The sequence below is a fragment of the Panthera leo genome, chromosome F3 (genome assembly GCF_018350215.1).
Source record: "Panthera leo isolate Ple1 chromosome F3, P.leo_Ple1_pat1.1, whole genome shotgun sequence".
In the NCBI taxonomy this organism is placed as follows: domain Eukaryota; kingdom Metazoa; phylum Chordata; class Mammalia; order Carnivora; family Felidae; genus Panthera; species Panthera leo.
This window is the reverse complement of record NC_056696.1, coordinates 27,422,580-27,436,035: the sequence shown is the minus strand read 5'-3', so window position 1 is coordinate 27,436,035 and position 13,456 is coordinate 27,422,580. Positions and strand designations below refer to the sequence as shown.

General features: G+C 44.6%; 1 protein-coding gene across 1 annotated transcript in view; it reads right to left on the bottom strand.

Moving 5' to 3' along the window:
- STX6 (syntaxin 6) overlaps positions 1-13,127 on the bottom strand; it is a 49,311-nt gene extending 36,184 nt beyond the window's left edge. Inside the window, exon 1 of the mRNA XM_042924929.1 lies at positions 12,858-13,127. Coding sequence (XP_042780863.1) covers positions 12,858-12,892 — 35 coding nt within the window. The 5' untranslated portion in view covers positions 12,893-13,127. The remainder of the gene's footprint in view (positions 1-12,857) is intronic.
- Between the last annotated feature and the right edge of the window lie 329 nt (positions 13,128-13,456).

Here is a 13,456-nt window from a genome sequence, read left to right as displayed (position 1 = left end):
ACGCATCCATACTTGTTTGGGGAGTCAGTTTTAGAAGTTATTCCCTGTGAACTCCTTCTTTGATGCAAATACTTCCTTTGTGCAACAACTCACCTGCTGTTTTTTTTTTTAATTTTTTAATGTTTATTCATTTTTGAGAGAGAGAGAGAGAGAGAGAGAGACAGAGTGCGAGTGGGGGAGGGGCAGAGAGAGGGAGACAGAATCCAAAGCAGGCTCCAGGCTCTGAGCTGTCAGCACAGAGCCCCCACCCACAAACTGTGAGATCATGACCTGAGCCGAAGTTGCATGCTTAACCCACTGAGCCACCCAAGCGCCCCTCACCTGCTGTAGTTTCTATCTGTGACTCACCAAGGAGTAAACTTGCAGAGAAACTTTTTAGGGGAGATGTATCGGTCCCATACGTTATTTGTGAGACGGTGGTTACACACGACTGTATCAGTTTGTCAAATCTTGAAGAACTGTACACTAAAAATTAGGGTCAGTTTTACTGTAGGTAAATCATAACTTTTAAAAAAGAAGGGTCTTGGGGCACCTGGGTGGCTCAGTCGGTTAAGCGTCCGACTTCAGCTCAGGTCATGATCTCACCGTCCGTGAGTTCGAGCCCCACGATGGGCTCTGTGCAGACAGCTCGGAGCCCGGAACCTGCTTTGGATTCTGTGTCTCCCTCTCTCTCTGCCCCTCTCCCACTCATGCTCCATCTCTCTCTCTCAAAAACAAACGTAAGAAAGAAAGAAAGAAAGAAAGAAAGAAAGAAAGGTCTTCAAGGATAGATTTGATACAACTAACAATTTTTACTGTTTCAGGAAGGGCATTCTTAAGGGTACATGACCTCCCCCTCCACCCCCCCACTGTGAGGGAGGAACACAACGAGTACCAGTCCGGTGTAGTGCCACGGCCTGGGTTTACGTGACGGGATCAACAGTTTTATCTGCCACAGGTTTCTGCACCATTGGTGTAAATGTGAGTACAATGGAAAAAACAAACAACACCTGAGTTTTATTACGAAAAGCATTTTAAGCCAAGGGACTCTTCTGTGAGAGGGGCAAGAACCCCTTGAGATTCAAGGACCACACTTTCATAACCATAACTCTTAAGACACTGATAGACTTGAGGGGGAGGCGGGGCACATGCATGGATTCAATCCTAGCAGCACAGAGTGAAATCAGGGAGCTCTTAAGCATGTTCTGAAGAAGTAATCAAAGAAATGGCAGGAAACAGAAAAATGCCACAAAGCAATTCCAGGATAACATCCAACACCCCACAGGCCCAACTGGTCACCTGGCTTATTCCACTCTCAATCTCTTGTTTTTCAATAAGTTTCATCTTTAGCTATCAGTTAGTGGCACAGACAAAAGAGAGGCAAAGTAGGCATTAGACTGCATTTCTAAGACACACGTTTCAAAGAATTACAAAAATGGGAACTATCGGCAATGGTTCAAATCTCGAAAAGCCAGAACCTGCCGTGTGTCAAGGAATCCCATTTTCACAGCAGCTAGAGGGGTCACTCAAAGTTTAAAACATCTCCCAACTTCATTTCAGCTTAGCATCAGCCTGGAAAAGAAGGCCTGAAAGGAGAGTAGAAAACAACATGTGGCACAAATTCTTTTTTACGCCAAATATTAATGGTAACCAGAATTTTCCAAAGAACTTGGGATTTCTGAACGGTTTCAAGAGCCACAAGACACACCCAATAAATGTGCAAGACTCTAGTGACACAACTCAATTAACAACCATTTGTAAATATCTGGAGCTAAATATTTAAAATCACTAGGCATCCCCAGTAAATCAATTAACAGAACAGAGGAGAGAGAGAGAAAAAAAGAGGAGTATATAACAACGTCATCTGCTTCAGATCTGTGAGGGTTTTAACGAGAAAGAAGAGAGCCCACTGAGTTTTCTTCACACTCCTTTCTCAGCAAGGGGGGTGGGGGGGGGGGAGGAGCTGTTTCTCTAAGAACTGACTAGTTAGGCACTTCCCCCCCCCCCCCCCCACACACACACAAGTCCAGCACAGCCCATGTGAACATGGCACCCTGGGAGGAGCACCACACCCCGTGAGGAGCACTTCACCCTGTGAGGAACACGGCACCCTGACCAAACAGCAGCAGCTGCTGACTTCTCAGGCAGCAGCGATCCACTTTTGTCTATGGTCTCCAAAAAGGTCAAAATCACAAAATATTGCAATCTTTTTCCTGTAAAGTCTGGTTTATCTATTTGAGGTTTTTCTTTCAACTGTGTGATGGGGACAACTGAAGTCTGACACCCAGAACTTTCCATGAGGGGCCAGGTATTCCCTGAATTTTTGGAGCTCTTTGGCTTAGCAAACTTCCTGGTTAATAACAATCTGCTCACCAACAGCACTGGGAATCATGTCTGGCACCGTTTCACCAAAAACTCGCTAATTATTTTCCTAGGAATTACAGGTTTAGCTCTTGACCCAGAGAAGGTCTCCACAACAGTCAAGCCGATTTTCTGCTGCCACATCTGTTGCAGATGTTTCCAAAGTCGGTTCTGTCTTACACATTTCATGGGCAATGAGAGTCACAGTGTTGGAAAATGCTAGGGATGAAGCTCTTCCCCATCGCTGTCCACCAAATGGTCAATCAAAATCATGGGACTTGTCATATCCTAGTGGATTAAATTCCAAGAACACCAGAATGAAGGTCCTTTGCTGTAATCCACCTCAATGCCCAGGGAACTAGAGGTAAATAACTGTCAAAAGTGAAAACACAGTCTGTATCTTTGAAGAATGTATTTTTGGGGCAAAAATGAAGTCATCAAAGCTTTCGAAACCAGAGTCTTCCATTCATTATAAATAAAAAGTTGACACCGTCAGAACTAACCTAGTTTGTTTCTGAAGCCAGGCAAACACTAACCCTGTCATTGCTAGCTGAGCCTCTCCCATACAAGGTTCCAGTCTGTTCCACCATACGGAAGGGCCCACCCTCCCATCCAACCTCTAGGGCTACAGGCAATACATCCAGATGTCCATAAAAATCACAAAGTTTTCTCATCCACATCTCACCAAGTTTATCAGTAAAGTTGGAGGAAGGAGTATCTCAGCCATTAGGGATGTTGAGTTTCGCAGAATCTTCCATTCAGCTACACCAACAAGTTGTAGGATAATTGGAGCTGCAACACCCAGCAAGCAGCCTTCTGATTTCTCCTTTCTTCTCAGATCACGCTGACAGACTCTGAATTGGCATCTGTTCCAGTTACGGTGGTTGTGTAACAACCGTCCCAAAACTTAGAGGTGTAAAACAACCAGTTATTATGCTCGTGGACTCTGTGGGTCGGGAAATCGTGCCGAACACGGAGGAGACGGCTGGTCCCTGCTCCACCATGTCTGGGGTGGCAAGAACATGTGCTCCTCGGTGTCTATGCCGTCTGTCCACATGTCTCCCTCGCGGCTTCAGTACAGCTGCACTCTTCCCATGTTAGCTCAGGACCCCCAAGCCTTGTGTCCTGGGTCAGAGAGATACAGGCAGAAGCTGTGCTGGTTGTCCTTTAGGACCTGAGCTTCAGGAGTCAAGCAGTGTCATTTCCCCCTCGCTCTGGCGGGTGAGGCAGGTACAAAGGTCTGCCCAGGTTCAAGGGAAAGGATCCCAGCTTGACAGAAGAATGCCAGCTTTGCAATCAGAGAAAAGCAAATGGGGCAGGATGTATACTGGGGTGGCCACCTTTGGACAAATACAATCTGCCCCAATACCGGTATCTGGGGCAGCCCTCGTTCTGCACGACTCTACCGACAGGTTCCTGTTTCATCAATATACTAGGAAAGGCACATGGTTTCCACTCTAGTAATGAAACGCCTGTAACCATATCACCGGCCCGCCCCATATCCTACCAGCCTCATTCTGCCACCAATCCCTCGTGCAGGGTGAGAGAGGAGCTCCGGTTACTGCTTGACTTCCACACTCACATCTTTTGTATTTAAGGGGAAAAGCACACACTCTCCTTTCACTTGACCTCACTTCATTTCCAAATTCAACGGTACTGTGATACCTTTTGCAATTACTCTTGTGGGGGAGAAATTGCCTCTGCTTAGTCACCTGCAGTTATATACAATTTTGACCTCAATTTGCTGCTGCTTCCACAACTCCCCGGGGATACTACCAATGACACTGCAGGTCAAAGTCATGAGTGGCTTGCACTCGTGCTCACTTTCAAGGTACTTGCCACCACAACCTGTTTTCTTGAAACTCTCACTTCCTTTGTTTTTGTGTCATTGTGCTCTTCTAGTTTCTACCAGTTTTCTCTTTCCTCTTCCTCCACTTGGTCCCAGTGTTTCTGAGCACTTTTTTCTTTTCACAGAGGGAGACGAGAGAAAGAGAGCAAGCATGTGGGAGGAGGGGGAGGGGCCGAGGGAGAGGGAGGATCTTAAGCAGGCTCAGCACAAAGCCCGACATGGGGCTCAATCCCATGACCATGAGATCACAACCGGAGCCAAAATCAAGAGTCAGAAGCTTAACTGACTGATCCCCACACGTGCCCCTCTCAGCACTTTTTATAGATTTTTTTACTCACAGGTTCAAAATGTCCCTTTAAGCTGATGACTCCCCAACTGCATTACCAACTTTAGCCACTCACCCAGGATTAATTCCTATATTTTTAGCTGCCCATAGGAGCATTCTATTTGCCTAAAACCAAACTAATCCTATCCTGCCTACAAAAAAAAAAAAGCAAGTATTAAAAAGATAAAACAGAAAAAACGTCTGCATCCCTTTCTAACTTCCCCTTTTCAGTCAATGGCGCCACTATCTTCCAAGACTTGAAACTTGTCTAGACGCTTTTCCTCTTAAACTTCTCACCTTGCACAGCTTCTACTGAAGCCCAATCACTGGAATTTAGATCTGGAAGGAACTTTCAAGATATCTAGTCTGCACCGGTTGAACAAATAGGAGAATGGGGCTTGGGCATCTTGGATGTTTGCCTCAAATGCTTCTGACCCTGACTATGAGGCGCCTTCCAGCACCAAGACCTATTCAATCCCATCTTTGCTAAGCCTCCAGACAATCTATTTTCTTTGTGGAATCAGAACACCTGGGTTTGAGCCCTTAACAGTTGTTTGCCCAAAGGCAAGTGAACAGTAACTGCTAGTTAAAACTGCCTCCTGATTAGGAACTTGTAACAGGAAACAGATTAAATTGAAACTCTTTCAGCTGGGTATTCCACACCTTCCTCCCCCAAACTGGCCGACTTTAATATCCAACCTGATTTCTCATTAAAACAAAATCTGTGTCACTTGGCAGGTCTCCTTCCCATCCTCCCCTTTCTCATTCCTGGCTCTAGACTTCTGCTTGCTGCTTCCCCAGCCAAGAGTCCCTACATCTCTGCAAATGAAAAGCAGACATTTCCTTAAGGCCCAGATTGAGACCCTATACTTGCTTCACTAAAATGTTATTGACCAACATTCCCACTGGGGTCTTTACTTTTTTTACTCTCCACGGCATCTTAACTCTCTTCCAAAATCTTACACACAATGCATATTGTCTTTCGCCTACACTCCTCTGCGTTTCTGTATAGCATTCTCCAACAAGACTATAATTTCAGCCAAATATAGTATTAGGCATTGGATAAATTTGTAACAAATGTTTGCAAGGCTGTTTTTATAGTGAAACATCTGATTCTGATTTTTAAAAAGTAGAAAATGAGAGGTGCCTGGGTGGCTCAGTAGGTTAAGCATCCGACTTCGGCTCAGGTCATGATGTCACAGTTCGTGGGTTCGAGCCCTGCGTCTGGCTCATTGTTGACAGCTCAGAGCCTGGAGCCTGCTTCAGATTCTGTCTCCCTCTCTCTCTGCCCTTCCCCCACTCACACTCTGTCTTTCTCTGTCTCTCAAAAATAAATAAATGTTAAAAAATAGAAATTAAAAAAGTAGAAAATGAGATTTGACTTACATTTAAATTTATTAGACTAAAACTACTCTACAAACAAGTGATTTTTTTCAGTGATTATACTAATAGTTTTCTCAACGTTGTGAAGAAAATACACAATGCCTGCCTTCAAGGAACGCACAATCTAGCTGCAGAGACAGGTGCTGGCTAGAGAACACAACACAACATACACCATACTGCTCATCTGCTCACTTATGCCATTATTTCAACATTGATCCACAGCCAAGAACCTAGAAATTATCCTTATTCAGGTGCACAAAGCCTCCCAAACAGCAAAATATTAAGGAGTCACAACATTCGTGCCTTTTACCTATAGGAGAGGCTCACTTGGTACCAAGAGACTCTCATACCCAATGCTCAATGTTGTGGTTTTCTTGGCCTCTTCGGTTAGAAGTCACAAATTCTAAAAGGTTGTCAACAAGATAGGGGAAAAATACAGAATCCAAAACTCATCAAACAAGTACTGCATGAGTCCCTACTAAATACAAAGATGAAATAGGATTCAAATACGGTATTTTTTTCACCTCACAATTTAGTACAGATTTCTTAAAATGAGAATCCCAGCACTATTAAGAGATTAAGGGAAATGGGTGGGGTGAGGGACAGAGTGGAGATAGGGGTGTATTCTGGAGGGCAATCTAGTAGTATGTACCAGAAACTTTAAAAATGTGCATACTCTCTGGGGTACCTGAGTGGCTCAGTCGGTTAAGCAACCGACTTCAGCTTGGGTCATGATCTCGGGGTCCGTGGGTTCAAGCCCTGCATCGGGCTCGGTGCTGATAGCTCAGAGCCTGGAGCCTGCTTTGGGATTCTGTGTCTCCCTCTCTCTCTGCCCCTCCCCGCTCCTCTCAAAAATAAACAAACATTTTTTTTAAGTGTGCATACTCTCTGAATTAGCAATTCTACTACAGGAATGCAGGCTATGGAAATAATCAGAAGCAGCAATAAAAACCTGTCAGGCATTCTCTTTGCCACTACATTAATTGTAATAGTGAAAAATCAGAAACATCACAACTGTCATCCTGGGTAATAAACTATATTAAATTTGTATGACAAAATACAACAGAGTCATTAAAAGCCCTCTCACTGAAGACATTTACAGGATATAAAAAGTACAGATTAAAAGATTTAAAACAGTATGATTCCAATTTCTAGAACAATTACTAAATAATATAATAATAATACACTTCTATATAAATCCCAGCCTTTCCACTGATAAGCTTATAAGCTTGAAGTTTTCTTTTTTGTTTTTTTTTTTTACTCTCTAAGTTTCATTTTCTTCCTTTGTGAAATGATAATAGTACTACTACTTACTTCATAAGGATTAAAAAGATAATTCCTATTAGGTTCTTAGAACAGTGCCTGATAATATAGTAAGAGATCAAAAACTCTATTAGTATTATTGCCTAAAACTATTAATAGAAATAAAGATCAAAAAAGACACCAAAAGGAGTGCCTGGGTGGCTCAGTGGGTTAAGTATCTGACTCTTGATTTCAGGTCAGGTCACAATTTCAGCTCAGGTTATGATCTCACTGATTCACAAGATCGAGTTGGGGGCTCTGTGCTGAAGGCTAGGGGCCTGCTTGGGATTCTCTCTTTCCCTTGCTCTCTGCCCCTCCCCGTTTTCTCTCTCTCTCTCTCAAAACAAATAAGCATTAAAAAAAAAAGACACCAAAATTTTAATGAATTATTTCTGGATGGTGGCATTTCAGTAAATTTTTTAAGGTTTATTTCTTTTGAGAAAGAGAGAGAGAGAGAGAGAGTGTAAGAAGGGGAAGGGTACAGAGAGAGGGTGAGAGAGAATCCCACGCAGGCTCCACACCGTCGGTGAGGAGCCTGACACAGGGCTCGAGGTCACAACCATGAGATCATGACTTGAGCTGAAATCAAGAGTCAGATCCTTAACCGACTAAGCCACCCAGTTTCCTCAATAAATGTTTATTTTCCTTTTTATATTTTTGTTTCCTAATTTTCCAAAAGAAGCATATATTACTCTAACATTATTTTAAATGTTACTCAAAAACCAGGGTTTTCCTCTCAGAAAGGGCAGCCAATTTGGATGGAAACATTTAAAAGAGAATGTCTGTTGGGCATTTAATATGTGCCCCCAACTGCTAGGCAAGTTACATGCATTAACTCATTTAATACCTTACAACTAATAAAGCAGGTATTGTTAAGCCAATTTTGTACCTTGCTAAGACATTTTGTACAAACAGACTCAAAGAGGAGAATTAACTTGTCAAAAGTTACACCCAATAATTGATAGGTGAGATCCCAACATTGGATCAGCCTGATTACCAAAAACCAGTTCTTTCACCAAACTTCACTGCTTCCTGAAGTCAGATAAAAAGAAAAATTACACCCAGAATCCACTTTCCCTTTCTCTTCACCCAGCTTTATTCTCACCTGAACTTATCACCACCTGACATACCACATATTTGTTCGTTTCCTGTCCTTAGAATGTAAGCTCCATAACGATGGGATGTTGTTTGTTCGCTGCTCTATACCCTCAGCTCCTGGCACACAAAACAGACCCTCAATATTTTAGAATAAAAGATTCTGAATAGAGAAATGATCTGACCATGTCCCTGTGGACACATCTGGTAGCAGTGGGAAGCTTGCTGAAGAAGTTGCTTACACGAGTCCAGGTAGGAGAGAACAAGGACATGAACCAGGGTAGAAGAACCGTAACTAAAGAGGGAGATAAGATTCTAGAGATAGCTAAGGGATGGCACTGACAGAACACAATGCCTAGTGGACATGGGACGAAGGAGTCAGGAGTAGAGGGCTAAGAGGAGGAAGGCCTGGTCAGGCATTGGGAGCGAGGGGGAAGAGAGTGGGGTCAGACTGACCTGGATGTGCACAGAGTACCTGACATAATGGGAATAATCAATCTCACCCAGTGAGAACGCATGGAGAGGATCCACCAGAGAGGCTAGGTTAAGGGCAGGCTAGAGGTGATTCAGTAAAACCTGGAGTTTCAGGGACCGAGTCTGGTGGTGTAAATACCACTACGAATGTCTACTCCAGGTAGAGGCTGGCTTCCTGTGTCCTAAGAACTCAGCTGCCCCATTGTGGTCATTTTCTCCTCTGTGTTCTGGGATTCTCCTCTGAACAGGACGTTCGTTGATAGTGTTCAAACCCCACAAAACTAGCCTCAAACATCCAGGCATTAAGAACTCCACATTTAGATTAAAACAGCTTTCTATCTGGTCCCCTTCTTAATCTTTCCTCACATTGATGCATCCAACACTACCATCAAATTAGTATTCCTAAAAAAAAAACCAAAAAACTAATTTCACACAATTTCCTAGATTTAAAAATCTCCCATGGCTTCAAAATGAGACTCTCCTTGACCCTATTCTACCTATACTGTGAAATATTAACAGTGTGAGTAGAACTAGGCAGTTCAAATTTGAATCCTGGGTCTACTACTTGTTAGCTGTGTAACCCTAGGCAAATAACTTAACCCCTCTATGCTTCCTCAGGTCCTCATCTCTAAAATGTGGCTAGTACTCACATCACAGAGCTGTTCTTATCAAGTGAAAATTTTGATAGTGCTTACTTAGCACAAACTGCCTGGATAGGAGTTGCGTCCCCTAAAGGTTTGTTATTATTATTACTTCCCCCAAATAAACTTCCTACACACCTGAGATGCTCTCCTTGACAATTTCTAATACACAATGCCCGTCTCAGGGCCCTTGCTGGCAGCGTTCCCACCCATGAATCACTACTCCTTAAGCACCACCACCACAACCACCACCACCTTTGAGTATTTATTTAACATTTATGCTGTATATTCAAAGTGCCGGGTTGGAAGTACAGGAAAAATAAACAGCCCCAACCCTCAGAGCTCATAGTCTAATAATGAAAGACAGCCAGAGGAAGAGGGGCAATAATATGTCACAAGGGCCAAGGGAAGCACTTCCTGGAGGCAGTGCAGATGCTTACACTGAACCTTCAAAGCTTAGTGGGTGAACCAGGCAGAGTGGGTGCGTGTGAAGTAAGAGCGCCCAGTATCGGGGCAGACTCACCGTACTGAGTCTGACGTTGCGGGAGCTCTGAGCTGAGGGTAGGCAGAGTGGGCGGAGGGGAAAGGACGGCTGGATCATGGTGGCCATGAAGTGTTTGGACTTTGTTCTGTAGGCAACAGGCAGCCACTAAAAGATGTGAAGTAGGAAACCCCTGCTTGGGTTCTAGAAGAGCTAGAGCCCAATATGGGCTCCACAAGTGACTACTGAACACTTGCAATGCACCAGTAGGATGAAGGAACTGATTTTTTTTTTTTTATTTCAATCAATTTAAATTTAAAAACTGATACGCCATTCAGTTACTGGAAAATTTTTAAGTATGTTTGGAATATTTGGGTATGTGAATCTGCTTTTTCAACTATAAATTTAGTGAAGTCTAAATACAGATCAAAGATTTTTGATGCAAATGTAGTGTCCAAATTGAGCTGTACTATACATGTAAAATAGACACCAAATTTGAAGACCAGGTACAAAAAAAAAAAATATCCCATTATAATCTTCTCTTTTATGTTTATTTTTGAGAGAGACAGAGTGTGAGGGGAGGAGGGGCAGACAAAGAGGGAGACACAGCATCCAAAGCAGGCTCCAGGCTCTGAGCTGTCAGCACAGAGCCTGATGCAGGGTTTGAACTCATGGACCAAGAGAGCATGACCTGAGCTGAAGCCAGACACTTAACCGACTGAGCTATCCAGGCACCCCCCATTATAATCTTTATAATAATCACATGCTGAAATATTTTGATTATATTAAAGATGACATTAATATTAATTTCACCTGTTTCTTTTTAGTTTTTAACATGGCTTCTAGAAAATATCAAATGGCATACATGGCTCACGTTATATTTTAGACAGCTCTGATCCAATAGAACCAAAGGCAGATGACCAGAAGCAGGCAGACCAATTAAGAGACTCATTTTAGTAAGAGTCCAGATGAGACTCGGGCCTGAATTCACTAAATTCTACCCATCTTCAAAACCTAATCCAAGACCTACTACTATCTCTAAAAGCTTTTCCAATCATAACCATTTCTAATGAGTTGCTTTTCTCAGAACTACTGGGGCACTTAATCTTCTGTAGCATTCGCTTCAGCGCTTAATTTATCACCTGTCATTTCTACTTAATTTTGGGGTGAGTTGCTTCTCAGAACCATAGCTGCTAGGCTAAGAGCCATAACTTAGGCATCTAATTTTTCTACACCGTGCGATACGTTTTCAATATTAATAAATAGAGGTACATGGCTCCCCAAATATTCTCTCACAGTCTGGAAGTATTGTGAATCTCTTTCTTCAGACACCTTAAGGGCATGAGCTAACACGATATAAAGTCAACCAACAATCCAGGCCAGTGTTCCAATACAACAGTGATATCTAATCAGTGAGCAAGCATTGGTAGAATGTATTAGAGACTATCAGGAAAAAAAGGCCAAGATGGCAGGGTAATTTAGCATTTTTGCAAATTCCACTAAAAATCAAACAATTTCTGATTCTCTCTGCTTTCCACTGCCAGAGACAACCTTTGCAACCTAAGCATTAAGAACATCCCTTTAAGGAAAAGACACACGGCTTTGATATTTAAAAATGAACCCCGAAACTAATCCTTCCAACAAATAACACATTTTCCAAGCAGAGAGCCACATATTACTAATCAATCTACAACTCGTCACTTTCCCATCTACCTTAAAGTAAGATGAAGAAACCCCTTTTAGGAAAACGTTAAGAAGTGTATAAATAGATTTTACTGTATCATGGATAAAAAAGTCCTTCACCTAAAGTACCATGTGAATTTTCTGAGAAGAACCCTTAAAAAACACAAACACTGAAGCAACTGGTCAGCTTTTACCACTACAGAAATAGGAAGCTAGTAGCAACTAGTTGCAAGCAAAGGGACACTTCGTGATTACTAGTACTGATCTTCTGGGAATTTAGTAGTTCTCAGATTTTTTTTTTTTTTTTATGTCTAACACTTAAAACATAGAACTGACAAGTTACAACAACGTAAGAATCCATCTTTCTTGCATTTGCTTAATGGCTACAAAGATAATACAACAAAGTGCAAACCAAGTTTCTACCTCCAAACAATCAAGCAATCAAAGATGGAGTCAGGACAGCTCATAGGGAAAAGTTAAGGCAGTTCTGTTCTGAAAGGCTGGATAAGAATGGGGGGAACCTGTCAAATAGCCTGGATGAAATCAGGGAGTTAAAAAGAAAGCGCTCACTTCCTTTAGCACTGTGGGAAAATCCCAGTTGCTAATATAAAGCTGAGGAAAGTTTAGTTTGGCTGATTTCATTTTGTTTTCCTTCCAACATCATCGCCGAGTTCGAACGGCTGCTTTCCTCCCCTCACATTACTCAGTAAAAACGCCCCCACTGAATTGAGTTGTCTTCCGGAGCCGTGCTCCCCCGCAGCCCAGCCTGCAAACGTGCTCAGGCGCCTCTGGGCATGTTGTGGTCTCACCAGTCTGCGGGCCAGAGCTCCAAACTCAATGGACAATGGGAACTCACCCCCATCAACGCCAACTACAAAGCTCAGGAGGGCCATTTCCCTTTTCCTGCCCAGATGCTGTTTTCCCTCCTTCGAAGTAGGGCCCCGTGCTCCACCAGAGCCCCAGTTGGGGCTAGGACGCGCGTCTCCCTCCCCACCTGCAGAGCTGCTGGTCCCCTCGAACCCCAAATAAGTTGTATCTCGGCGCACAAGCCAAAGAGGATCTCCTTCCCCAGGGGCTTGGCTGGGGACATGGTTTTCACAGTCCAGGTAGGACTGGGAAGGGATGTCTCTGGACGCTTGGTCATGGCCCTGCAGGCTAAGCCGTCCCCACTGTCCCCTCCCTAGCCTCCACTTGTCTCCCCTCCCCCTCCGGCGAGGAGAGCGGGGAGGTGCGGGCTGGCAACACGGCCACCTCCTCCTCCAGTGGAGACCTCGGGACACTCACCCTTTCACCACAAAGAAGGGGTCCTCCATGGACATGGCGTCCCGGCCCCCGGCTGCCTCACGCCTGCTCCGTGCACGGGCGCCCGCGCCCTCCGAGCCTCCCTCTGCCCACCACACCGGCCTGCCGCAGCCGCCGGCGCCTCGGCCTGGGGAACCCAGAACAGCTGGCGCGCGCAGGCCGGGGAGCACGGGACCGCCGCTGGTCCAGCAATCGATCGCCCAGAAGACCGAATCCCAGTCTCCGACGCCGGCCCCCGCGCCTGCCTCCACCCCCGGCTCCTCCCGGCGCGTCTGGCAGACTTGACCCCGCCCCCGGGACCTGCGGCCTCGTCCAACCACGAACACGGGCCCGCTGCACCACTTCCGCACCCGCGCTCACGTGACCAGGGCCGGCCCCGCCTCCCGTCGGCGGAGCCTAGGCGCCGCGTCGAGCAACCCTGGAGGCGGGGCTCTGGGGTGGGTGGAGGGCCGGTGTTCCCCCGCCTCCCTACTCAGGTTTCAGGGGAGGTGCTGCTTGCTCCCCCCTTGGGGTTGGTTAGGTTTTCAAGACATACACCCTGGTACCTGATTTGCACAATCCTTTTACCTTTCCTGTACTTT